Source organism: Sturnus vulgaris, chromosome 19 (genome assembly GCF_052056855.1).
Source record: "Sturnus vulgaris isolate bStuVul1 chromosome 19, bStuVul1.hap1, whole genome shotgun sequence".
NCBI classification, from domain to species: Eukaryota; Metazoa; Chordata; class Aves; order Passeriformes; family Sturnidae; genus Sturnus; species Sturnus vulgaris.
The window spans coordinates 558,932-572,055 of record NC_142261.1 but is presented as its reverse complement, the minus strand read 5'-3'; the positions used below and the strand labels follow the sequence as shown (position 1 = coordinate 572,055).

The 13,124-nt window shown below is 46.5% G+C and overlaps 1 protein-coding gene across 7 annotated transcripts in view; it reads right to left on the bottom strand.

Moving 5' to 3' along the window:
• Positions 1-13,124, bottom strand: part of RIMBP2 (RIMS binding protein 2) — a 75,573-nt gene that overhangs the window by 19,527 nt on the left and 42,922 nt on the right. For all 7 annotated transcript variants that reach the window (XR_015807683.1, XR_015807684.1, XR_015807682.1 and 4 more), the window contains exons 6-10: positions 11,733-11,916; positions 6,924-7,075; positions 4,299-4,375; positions 3,419-3,528; positions 1,654-2,430 (exon numbers count right to left, since the gene is read on the bottom strand). Coding sequence is in view for 4 of the 7 variants with exons in the window: in XM_088176117.1 (XP_088032243.1) it covers positions 1,654-2,430; positions 3,419-3,528; positions 4,299-4,375; positions 6,924-7,075; positions 11,733-11,916 (1,300 nt within the window). In the remaining 3 variants the exon portion in view is untranslated. The remainder of the gene's footprint in view (positions 1-1,653; positions 2,431-3,418; positions 3,529-4,298; positions 4,376-6,923; positions 7,076-11,732; positions 11,917-13,124) is intronic.

Here is a 13,124-nt window from a genome sequence, read left to right as displayed (position 1 = left end):
ATTGAATTTCAGCTTTCCTGATCACCCTGTTTCACTGACAGCCACCATTCCCAATTCAGCTTACAGGAAACAATGCAACTCATCTAAGGCAGCATCCTGCCAGTGCCAATGCCATTACTCTGCTCCTGCAGGAGAAGTCACCTTCCCTCCATTCTCCCAAAACTGAACAATCCCCAGGGTGTCTGTCCCGACCTTCACAGGCTGTGGCAGAGATGAGTTTAATAAACTGCAGTGCCTGAGGCTCAGCATGGTTTCTATTTCCTCCCATCATTAACTGGGAAATTAATTCCTGATGATTTTTCGATGGTCTTGGTCATCAACACAAATGTTTGTTTTGGAATTCTGCTACACTTTGCTCCTCATGGGGTTTTTTTTAACATAAATTAGCTGCAAAAACAGCAGCAGCCCCATTGGTCCTGATGCTGCACTTATTTCTATTTTTAGATCTGAGTGCCCAAGACAGAAACACTTCTATTTTTTTTTAGGCAATTCCATTGCTTTGATGAACCAAGATGAGTTCAATTGCACGACACACATGATGGTAACTCCCATCACTGACTCCAAATCCATCCTTTTCCTTTGTCCCAACGACTCTGGGATCAGGCACCAGCCTCTAATCACTCCAGCAGTGCTATTTTGTTTTCTCTGCACAGAGTGAGAAGCTGATTGTTTCTGTAGAAGTGCTCCCAGTGAAATGAAGCCGTGGGGAAGGCTCTGGGATGTCTGGCTCTAAAAGCTGAGGCTCCACAGCTGCTCAGCAGAGCTCACACTAGAGGGAGATACAGCATGGGAAGAGTTTGGCTGCAACAACCCTCACTCCAAAGGCCTTTCCTAAACAGCAAAGGTGAAATGAGTTCAAGCCAGCATGCAGGCAGTGCCTCCCAGCTCCCCCAGGACAAATCCCAGTCTGAAATTCCCTCCTCCCAGCCCATGGCACAGCAGCACCACCCCAACCCACTGCAGTGAGTCTGGACTGCAGATAAATCTGTGAGCTGAGAGACTTTCACTGCAACTGGCATCAGGAGAGGAGGCACAGAAGCTTCACTCCCCCTCCACATCTCCTCTTGGAAAAGTCACAAGGAAGGGGCCAAGGAGGAGAGCAGGATGAATTCCTGCCCCTCTCTGGAATCAAAGCCCAGCAGGGAGTGAGCAAAGTCCAGCTCAGAACACTCTGCTGATGTTTCACCCACCCCTTGTACCTGAGTGTCCCTCCAGAGGCACCCAGGGAGCTGAAACACTGAGTATTGGAGGGCTCTCCTACCTGGCCATCATTAGATCACCTTGGGTAGGTGAATCTATAAGATACTCACATTTGTTCAGGTGCTGCCACACATCCCCAAAATGATGAGATTATCCTTCAAATTCACTACATTATTTCTTCTCTAGTTTTCAACACTACTTCAATTTTCTTGGATAATGGCAAATGACTGACAACACTTACCAACACTCCTAAGGTAAAAGCAGGGGGAAAAAAACCTCAGACTTTTCAAAACACAACAAATCTGTTGACTTTACAAATTCAAGCTGTACAAAGAAGTGCATTACAGCTTCACAACCAAGATGCATTTACATCTGGATGCTGAAAGCCTTTTACCCAGTATTTTCAGAGAAATTCAGCTGAAGAGTTTTGGGCTAGGGAGGAAAACATCAAACCTGCTGGCAACGTAGAAAATTCCACAAAGGCTTCCTTTTTTTCTCGTTGTTCCAAGGGAAGCTGCCAGGGCATCTGGTGGGGCTTTGCCATGACCTTCACCTTGTAGGCCATATTGGGCTTCAAATTAAAAAAGTGGTACTTGTAGCTAGCAGCCTTGACAATGTCGAACTCCTCCTCGTTGAGGAAGATGACGTGGCTGTAATTGCTGTTGGTGGGGAGCCAGGAGAGCTCGGCAGAGATCTGGGTGATGTTGTCCACCCTGAGGTTGGAGGGGGCCACGATGACGTCCTTGCCCACCAGCAAGGTGCACTGCAGCTCGTCGGAGCTGCCCTTGCTGGTGATGCTCTGGATGGAGATCCTGTAGGTGCAGCTGGAGATGTTGAGCTTCTCAATGAGAGCTTTGGTCCTGCTGCCCAGGGCCACGTTCATCCTGACCTCCCTGTCCACCAGCACGTTGTAGCTGCTGACGGTGCCCCAGCCGGGCGGCACCAGGGGCGGCTCCCAGCCCACAATGACACTTTTGGCGAGTTGTTTGATGAGGGTGATCCTCCTGGGGTAAGGCACGATGTCTTCTCCGATCTGGTCGATGTTGATGTCGGGGCCGCCCGCGCCGTTGCTGAGCCCGCCGGGCTGGCGGTGCCCGGGGGGGCTGAGCTCCAGCAGCTCCCCCTCCCTCGGGGGTCCCCCCGAGCTGTTCTGCTCCTGGGCCTCGCTGTCCTGCACAAAGTCCACGAAGTTGGACGGCACCAGCCCCCTCTGTCCGTCCAGCAGCTCTCCTGGTGGGAAAGAGCAGAGCCACTGTCAGCGTTGGAGCTCATCCTCACTGCACGGTTACAGGCTGCAGCTCTGCTGAAGAGCCCTGGGATCGGGGCTGCAGACCCGGATCTGACCCCCACATGACCATGTTTTTATACCCTTTTCGTTATATATTAATTATTAAACCCATATTGTTCTATTGGATACATTGATCTTATCCAAGCATGAATTCTTGTCATTTTCATCAGGGCCCCCAAATATCCTTTCCCATGATTCTTGTTACGATTCCATCCTTTCTCATGACTCTTATTACGATTAAACAATAATCATATTCAATTACCAAACAACCATTAATAATCATATCATTTATCATATGATGATTACACAGGTGGAGCTTCACATGATCCAGAAAAAACACAGCTCAATATTCATTCCCTTTCCCAGCCCTACCAGACCCAACCTTTCTTTCCACCCCCTGAATCTATTGTATGCAATTCCCATGATTTTAGAAACCTATTTCTAAATTTTAACCCTATGCTATCACCATCAGAACCCCTGAAGGAAAACACCCTTTCCATGGTTCCATGGCACTGGGAAAGGTAAAAGAGCAATGCCATCAAAATCCATGAAGGAGAACACCCCTTCCATCATTCCATGGCAGTGGGCAAGGTAAGGGGCAGGGGAGGAGTGGAAGCACATAAACAACATCCCCATTTTGGGAACAGAAAGGCTTATTAAGGGAAATACCAGAATTGCCAATAAGCTTTTTTGTCAACTTAAATCTTGCCAGTAGGAAAAGCTGACACTATAAAATATCTCATAATTAGCTCTGCCTGCAAGGAGCGGCTTTGCTGGTGCAGAAACTTTTAATTAACACCACGGTGATAAAGCTAATTTTAGCAACCGATTTAGGAGCAGACGTAGGAAAGGATTTGGAGCGCGTTTGACAGAGGAACTGATTTCAATCTGCATGAATTAGCAGGAATTCAGGGATGAAAAGAGAAATACCTTCATAGAAGCCATCCTCGTCCATGTCCCCGTACACATACAGGTATTTTCCTGCCGTGAGAGGGAGCTCTGCCTCTGGGTTCTCGTTTGGTCCATCGAAGGGGTTGTAGCTGCGGGCACAGGCAGAGCACAGCTCAGGGCAGGGATGCAGCCTGAGGAGGGGGATTTCCCCAGGCACAGCCTCTGCTTCCCTCCTGGCACACTCCGGGAGCGTCCCAGGGTCACTCTGTGCCTCCCCCGACCCCCAAAGCCACGTCCCTTCCTGCAGGATTGACTCAGGCACTTCTCACTTTGGGCTCCTGAAAAACGCTGGCCAAAACTCTCTGTATTTTTTAGAGTGAATTAAAGCAAACTCGGCTGTGGGGGTCTTTTGCAGTCGCTGTGTTCAGTTTTATGTTCCTTTTACACAAGTTCATTAAACTTCCACAGAGGCAAGGTAAAAGAAGACAAAAGCAGTGAGCTACATCTACTGAGAGACAAAAAGTACAAACCTATATCCATCCTGAGACCAACTGCTAGTCACTGAAACTTTTATCATGACACTCCTCCACGCCTGAAATTTTAATGTGCAAAGCAGTGATGGACTTCCAATCTTTTCTTGCTAAAAAAAGCGATGGTTAAGAACAGAATGAGAGCTGCTCTGTAGGGCAGGAGCAGCCATTTAATTCTGATTTAGACACTGCAGGACAGGAATGCAGAGGGGTGGGAGAGCCAGGCTGGGCTCAGCTCCCTGTGACAGCTCAGGCAGGGCACTGAGAGCAGAGCAAAGTGCCCAGAACATCCATTCCAACAATCAGGGCATGCAGCAGGGGAAGCCAAAGCTGGAGGTGAACATCACAACCGTGTATTTATTGTATCTGCAATGGCATGGGTGCTGTACCTGTAACGGGCAATGCAAAGATGGACTTTCCCAGAATATCTCTGCTTTGAGGTATTGGAATTCTGATCATTATCCATCTGTGGAGGGAGGGGAGAGAAAAGGCAACGTGATTACAAGAAAAAGAAGAATGAACAGTTTTCCTGACAGGTGATATAAATCAGTGAGCACACAGTATCAAGGGAAAAAAATTAAATTCTAACATGGAACATCAACACAGACTCTGCCCATTTATCTCTTTCTTAGAGGTTTTGAAGTGAGGGATGAACTTCACTTACTGTACAGTTTGCTGTGAGACATTTCAGAAAAAATGACCAACTTTTTGCCTGAGCCTGAGAGAACTTTAATTAAGGTAGAAATACTGGGTTAAGAGTGGGATCAAATAAAATAAATTGTCCAAAATCTCAGAAAAATGTTGCAATCCAGACAGAGTGAATCCTGACCTGCAGTTTCCAGGTCTAAACTGGTCCCTGCCAAAAGCACACCAGGAAAATTCTGAGTGGGGTCCCTTTTCCTCTGAATTAACTTGTGAGGGGTGGTATATTTTTTGCAGAGTATCACTGATTGATTTGCTTTGTTTATTTATTTCAGACTCCCCAGCATTATGTTCCATTTTTTAGATTTTGCTCATACACCCTCCCTTGGGTCTGGATGTCTCTAGAAGGGAATGGAGCTTAATTTCTGTGAGCTTGCATAATGTAAGAGTGGATCCCATAATTACACTGTGGAAGGCACAAACCCTGCAGTTCTTGACATTCTCAGTGAGAGAGAACTCAAAAAGAATAGAAAAGGGGAATTAAATTTGACGTGTGCTTCTCCTGCTCCTTGCTGTCAGTTCTGCTTCCCTAAGTCTCCTTGCTAAGCTGCTTTTCCTGTGGCCTCTTCAAAAAGCAGTGAATGTTCCCACTTTTCAGTAATGGTGCTACACAAATATACACAAATATTTCCTGTGGATAATCCTCAGATATGCCCACGGAATTCCCACTGTACAAGAATCCAATATTTTGTTGAATATTCTCAGGCTTGTGATGCATTTAGAAACATTTTGATTCCATCAACTTCCACATTTCCAGTATCAATGAATATAACACAGATAGCAAATATGCACATGGTTGCAACTTCTTTACTCCTGTGAAGATTAGGAAAGAGATTTCCTGAAATGAGGGGTGAAATCTGAAGATATTTCCTCGTGGCTATTTGCCCATATAAACCAAGATATTTAACAGGAAATAAAACCCTTCTACAGAGTTTCAAAAATCAGTTCTATGCAGTTTTTATATTTAACATTTGCCCTAAATATTAAAAATCACCTTGTTATGGCACCTTTGAAAAGCTCTTCTGAGCTTCCCGTTGGATTTCCACTGCAATTCCACCAAAAAGCAGAAAAGCTCCCTAAGAAAGGAGGAACAGAACCCTTCAAAAGTACCACTGAAAGCAAAATGCAGAGTTGTGACAACATCCTGCAATTTCCCTTCCCATTTTCCAGGCTCAGAGCCCTTCAGGGGAGGCTGGGCAGGTGAGCAGGGGGTGCCTGCCCTGCTGCAGGATTCACACACGACAGAAGCCAGGCAGAGGAGGAGCCCTGCCAAAGGAGCCCTGTTCCTGTCACAGCATCCCTGGGACACAGCCTGGCATTCCTGGGGGAGTGTGCTGGCCTTTGCAGCACTCCTTACTGCTTTGTCATCACTTTAATCTGTTTTTTCCTTAGAGTTAGGGTCATTAGAAAGGTGATCGTGACGATTTTAGTGTTGGGGCTTGGATGTTTTATTGGATCTAATCAGAAATTACACAAAGTGTGACAGCACCTCTTGCAGAAAGTGGGGAAAATGGCCCCAGTGAGGCTGCTTCAAGGCCTTTTAAAGCCAAACAAACCAAAAAAAGTTTAACACCTCCATTATTTATACTTTTGACCCAATAATAGATTCCCACGACCTTAGAGTGATATTTGGCTGACTAACCAGAAGTTACTACTTGAGTTCTGTGAAGAAGAAGATGAACAAAGAAAAAGACACCACCCAAAATTCTCCATCTTGTCCCATACCCACCCCTGTACTGTAAAAACCTCAAATTTAAACCCCATCACCCAGTGCAAACACACACATCTGACCCACTGCACATTGGTGATTTCTAACTCATTATTTTATATTTACAAGTTTTCTCCAAGGTTCCAGCTCCAGAGCAGTGTTTGCCAGGGGGGTCTGTGCCTGGAAGCACAGAAAGCTCAAAAACTCCAGATTTGTGGGATCCAACAAGGCTGCACCAGTCCCTCCCTCCTGCTGGGAGCTGGAACAAAGCTCTGGTAAATCTGCACAGCCCTGGCCAGAGCAGGAATGCTGCTCTGCCCTCAGCCAGGAGCTCTGCAATCCCTCTGAGCATCCCTGACACCTCAGAGCAGCTCCAGCTCCTCCACACCCCATTCCTGTCCTGTGTACCTGGGACATCAACTGCAGCCTCTTGGAAAATACCACCAAAATTCCCACTGATCACGTTCCCAGGTTGCCTCAGAAAATGAGAATATTCCTGTCTTGGCATTTGAAAAGCAGGTGGATCAACCTGCACCAGGCTGCTGGAGCAGAGAAGCCTCAGCCCTACATCAGCTTTTCAATAAAAAAATTCCAAAGGACTCACGTCTGAATCAAATCTGCATCTTGGGGCACCAGATCTTGCCTTGGACAGGAAGGTGGGTTTGACAGAGAGCTGCTCTGGTTTGTCTGCAGAGATCTGCAGGGGCCGGATGAACTCTGAAATCACACAGCGACTTCCAGCAGGGCTCTCATGACCTGCAGGGAGCAGAGCACACACCAGAGTCAGGACGAGCACAAACTTTGCCAGCACGCAGCAAAAGTTCTTTTCCTCTCCTGGTAAAAACCCTTCCAGATGAATACTGTGCTGGGGAAACTGCAGAGCACAGGGGGAGCTCAGCCTGCCAGCTCCCAGAGCTCAGGAAAACTGCTTAAATCAACAACTGCAACAAAACCTAAGGCAGAAAGTGAAGGCATTTTAACCCAGAGAATTCACAGTAAAGTTTCCCCGGTGAAAAGAAACTCCCCTTTGTTTTGAGCCCCTTTGGGGAAGTTCTGTGACACCCCCAGCACTGCAGAGCTCCTGTGGGAACCTTTCTTTATTTTGGGGTCTCTGTCATACACTGGAAACCAGAATCGTCTTCTAAAAAAGAGACTGAAATGCTAAGGACCTACTTGGCAGGATATTCATTTTGCTATGAAGTTGTTTGACTTTTGGCAGGCAGGAAGTGCCAGGAGCACCTGGTTTGTATTTCCCAGGAGTTCCTCACTGACACCAGCACCAAACCACATTCATTTGATCCCAGGGCCATCTCTCCAGCTCCTGACACATGGAAGGTAAGACTATGAAAAGGAAAAATCCCCCCAAATCCTTTTTTTTTTGGTAAACACCACCTGTACATTTTTCCTTTTGCTGTTAGGTCAGTCCCAGGCAGGTGAAAGCAGGGATTCACCTGAGCTGATCTCACCTGCAGCAGGAGCAGAGGCTGCAGCAGAGCACAGAGAGCTGCTGACACACTCACATGTGCAGAGTGCATTCTGCCTCTCATTAACATCATGAGCCTCTGCTCTAATTTTCCAGCCCCTGAATATGTGTAGCTTCAGCATTTCCTCTCCTGTTCTGCCAGAAGTCTGGGCAGAAATGTTCTGCTGCTGAATTGCAGGATCCCCAGTGAATTCACCAGGAATTATCAGAGGAACCTCTTTGTCCACTCTGCAGAGGAGAATAAGCTCCAAGAGCACCATCAGAGGGTTTTTCTGGTGTGCTCATTAGTCCAATATGATTAATTTTCTCTGCATCACTGTAATTTACAGCTTAAGCACATTGACAGCAGGGAAATACACAACTCACCACAGTAAAGATTAATTACAACCAGCCCCACTCAGAGCAATCCCCAGGCTGAAAAGAGCACATTCTTTATTCTTGGAACCTTTCTCACATCTATAACAGAGAAATCCTCCCCGTTCAGGAACCTTCAGCCAATTTAGCTCCTTGTGTTTGCTGTTAATGTGTTTGCCATTTCAGCCTGTCAGCACCAAGCTAGAAATAATTGGGCCAACTGTGATTATTCATTCAAAGGAAGCCTCTGGTTGGTCTCAGACCTCCTGCATTCTCCAGGCTTTGTTTATAAATTTCTGGCACTGGGTACAAAACGTGGAGGAAGGTTCTAAGGCAATGCAGCCCTTGCTTTGCATCCAGGTGGGATAATAACCAGCACAGGAACACACATTATCAGGGACTCCAGGAATATCAAGGTGCTGGAAGGAATGGATCCTACTCTTTTCACGTGGAAAATAAAGTACATAAAATTGGCCCTGAGTCCTAAAGCCAGCAGAGAAAGGTGAGTGTTGGCTGTGGCTGCAGGAAGGGCCTGGGCACATCTCTGGCCCCAAATAAATTCCATTTCTGCTTTGAAGAACCTGCTGTACTTTACATCATTACTGAGAAAGGGCTGGTTTCAGCGATTGGTAACTGCACACAGGCTCCACAGACACCTCCCTGCCCAGCACAGGCACTGAGTATCCAACAGCAGCAGCATAAACACAACAGGAACAGGAGCATAAAGAGGTTTTTGTGTCAGAAATGTGCCCTGTCAAACAGCTCCAGCAGCGAGCCTGTGCATTCTGCAGAGGAGCCTTTTAAACAGGTTATGAGATAAATATTCTGTGTAAATTCATGTGGTTCAATCCACAGCTGGATTGAAAAATAAACACAAGCATGGTCAAGAAATGCCTTTAAAAACCAAAGAACCAAAGCAGAAGTGAGATTCAGGGTGCAGAAGCACATCCCCCTGAGTGTCTGTGATCTCCCGACCCTTCCTGCACAGGAACCCAGGACACACAGAAAAAGCTGCATTTCAAACTGGCCCAAAACCCCAAACTGATTAAACCTGGTTCTCTCCTTCATCCGAGGCAATTACACTGAGAGAGAGCCCTGGGAAGAGCAGAATGAGAAGGAATCAGACCTGCAGACAGCTTTAAAGCTTGTTAACTGGAAACTACAGAAAAGGAAACAAACAAGCCAGAACCTCCAGTAAAACACCTTTCTTTTTATATTTTCCCTCTGGAAAAGAAAAACAGAGTTAACAATAAAATATACAAGAGGTCAGCTCATAAGAACACACAGCAGCATCTAGAAATGTCTTTTTTTTTTTTCTTCAAATACTAGAGAAGAACATTATAAAGCCACAAGGGTTTTGTCCATGAAGTCTTTTAAATCCATACAAGCTTAAAATGGCCTTTATTTTCCTGTGACTGGCAAATATTTGTTAAGGAGGTCTGAAGAACACCCTACCAAGGAAAAAGGAAGAGCACCAGATCTAATTTAAATGTTTCAGGAGAATTAAATCTGTCCATACTTGCATTACAATTAAACTCTCCATTTTATTTATTGCAATTGCTGGTTCCATATGGACTACCTAAATTATCCAGGAAGACCATTTAAATGAGCCTCTTCTCTGATGAATAATAAATCTTAAGGCTTCTATATCTGATTGTGACATTATTGTATGTTTAAAGTGAACTTGTTATGCTCTAATCCATCCTGGCTAGGTTTATTTTCATTTCCTGATACATTCAAACATCCCTAATTAAGGCAAAGCAGCTGGTCATAAACTGATCTCATTTCCATCATTTGCTTTGCTTTGAAAGCTGTCCCTGGGTTCCCTCTCGTGTTCTTTCTTCCTCACACATAATAAAAATAATTACACTTCTGCTTTGAAGAACTTGCTGTACTCTGCCATCATTATTGAGAAAGGGTTGATTTCAATAATTAGAAATCCTGCCCCCTTGCTCAAACATGACTTTATTGATGTCAGAGCATTCACACTGAGGAGGAATGTTGGGCAAGCAGTTCTGAGGTTTAGACACAAGTGCTGCAGGCCCTGCATTCCAAATTCCCACAAAAACCACGAGGTTTTGGGGAAAGGTTTAGAGAGGAAGGCCCTGAAGTGCCTTGGGTACAGAGCTGGCTGTGCCTGCTCTGCTTCCACTCAAGGGTTACTTGGGAGATTTCAGTTTGGCATGTTTTGAGGTTTTTAAAAAGGTTTCTTTCCATTAGCATGAGAATAAGAATAAATTAGCTTGGAGAGTCTGGCTGAGTACCTGGAAGATGTTGAGCTGATTTTCATTTTTCATTAAATCAATCACAGTGACACAGGCTGGACCTTCACTTCTGCCTAAAGGACAGCTCAATACCTAATTACCTTTCCTTTTAAATTAATTGTTGCTTTGAAAATCCTGTCCTTGGAGACAAGAGGAGCTACTGCTGTTGGTATTAAAGAAATTTCTACTAAATACTTGTGTCCATCAGGAAATGCCTTGGGAATTCTCCATAACACACTCTGGCATGGGATTGCCATGGAAAAACACACTCTAGCATGTCACTGACATGCAATAACACACTCTGACATGTCACTGACATGGAAGTTGGTTTCAAGCATCCTCAGGTAAGCCCTTGCCTCGATCTGTGTAATTTTCCAGTGGACAGTGGCTGGGTCACACAGCTCTGCCCTCGGGACAGCAGCAGGACATGACCTGGTGAAAGTTCAGCCCAGATCCTGGACAAACACACACAGTTCACTGTGCTGGGGACTGGAAGTGGGACAACACCAATACAGAGGGGATTTTTTTCTTTTTGGTTTATATTCTCCATTTCTCTCAAAACCATTTTTTGCTTTCTGAGATGTTTTACTCTAAAATTTTTATGAAGTGCATCATTTCTGTTGCACAAATGGAACTGAGCCCAAACCATTTTCATGTCTGTCAAAACACTCCATTGAGATTCTCCATTTTCTACCCAGCTCTATTTAAATGGTTTTTTATGTAATGGCCATATATATATATTTGTATAATGTGTGTGTGGGGTCTCTGTGCTTCCTTCCCCCATTAACTCCTCCTTAGAGCAGACCTGACACAGGGAAGGATTTCCCACAAAGCCTGGACCTGCAGCCAGTCTTTCTTTCTCATCACAGAGCTGCATTTTTACAGGAAGAACACCCAATTTCAGAACCTGGACCTGCAGCCAGTCTTTCTTTCTTTTTTCTCATCACAGAGCTGCATTTTTACATGAAGAACACCCAATTTCAGAACCTGGACCTACAGCCAGTCTTTCTTTCTTTTTTCTCATCACAGAGCTGCATTTTTACAGGAAGAACACCCAATTTCAGAACCTGGACCTGCAGCCAGTCCTTCTTCTCACAGAAGAAAAACACACAATTTTAACTCTGAGCAGGTATTTTACCACTACACCCAACAAGAACCGGAATTTTGCTGGCAGCAAACAAAGCCAGGAGAGCTCAGGGGAGGCTGGAGGATGCTCTGAGATGTGGAGGTGTCAGCGCACGGAACCAGGAGGGGACGCCCAGCCCGGGGTGCCCATCACAGGCTGGCAGCAGCAGCCAGCACCGCTGCTCACCTTTGCCGATGGAGGTGGCTATCCCGTTCATCAGCTGGGCCAGGGGTTTGCCAGGGGGTGCCAGGGGGGTGCTCAGCAGCTCGATCTTGCCCGCCTGCTGCCGGAACCGCTCCAGCTCCCGCGACAGCAGGTTAAACTGCTCGCCCTGCGTCCGGCATTTCTCCTCCAGCTCCCTCACCTTGGCCTGCAGGGACACACAGCACACTCACACACGGCCTGGCCAGCCCCCCTGGCATCGAGGAGGGGTTTTTGGGGTTGGGGATATACGGCCCCACGCCTCCCCCCAAACCTGCCCCCCAGCCCAGGCTCAGACCTGGCCCACGGGCAGCCCCGTGGCTCTGAGCCCATTTCTCCTTCCACCACCAAAAAGGGGGAATTCCTCATCTTGTGTTTTGGCAGTGCCCAAAAAAAATAAAAAAAAAATAATAAAAAAAAATCACTGCCAGGAACACCTGCAAGGAGATCCTACAGTTCTGTGACTTCTTCACTCATCTGAATGCCAGTTTTGTGTGCTTGTCCTGCCTTCCCTAAAAATCAGCTGCACCTCTGAGGTTTGCCCATCCTCTGCTATTAACCTGAAGCCTCCTAAATTTCTACATTAACATTTGTGTATTAAAACCCAACAAGGACAAGAAAAGCCCCAGAATTTGGCTGAACTGCCCTTGAAAACGACACTGAAGGGCCAAAGCACAGTGAGGTGCTGCAGCTCCAGGCAGGAGGAGGCTTCTGCCAGCCTGGCACAGGCACCAGAACCTGCCAGCTCTGTTTGGATTGTGAGGCACCAGGCTCTACCAAAACCTGAACCTAAAAGAGGAGCAGCTGTGAGCTGGGAATGTGCCCCCACAGAACGGGGATGGATTGCTGGTGTGATGGAGAAGGTGTCACACACAGCCCCTGGCTCACACAGGGGGATCTCAGGGGCTCTGCAGCTTTCACTCCATACAGAGAGGGGAGGAAACACCACTGTGGGACACACATGGAGAAAGTAAGAAAATCACAGCCTGGAAAATATTCCAGGCTGGAGCTTCTCAGCTCTGTTCCCAGCCCATGAGCTGCTCCAGCTCAAGGCCAGGGAGAATTTCTGCCAGGGTGATCATTTGGTCACAATAAAAAGGAATTAATACCAAGAGAGAAGCCCTGTTGTGGTGTGTGTCCAGGCCCTGGCCATGGGGTGTCTTCTCTCTGAACCAATCTCCTTTTCTCTGCTCTGGGAGTTGCAGTCCTGCTATAAAACCAAGTGTGTTTGTGAATAAACTTGGCTCTTCCTTCCTGTCATGACAGACGCCCATGGAGCTGTGCACCTTATTTCCCCTGCCCTTAAAGGGTTAAAATCCCTTTCCAGGGCCACACACCACAGCAGGAAACCTCTTATCCAAATCTGCACACTCACTG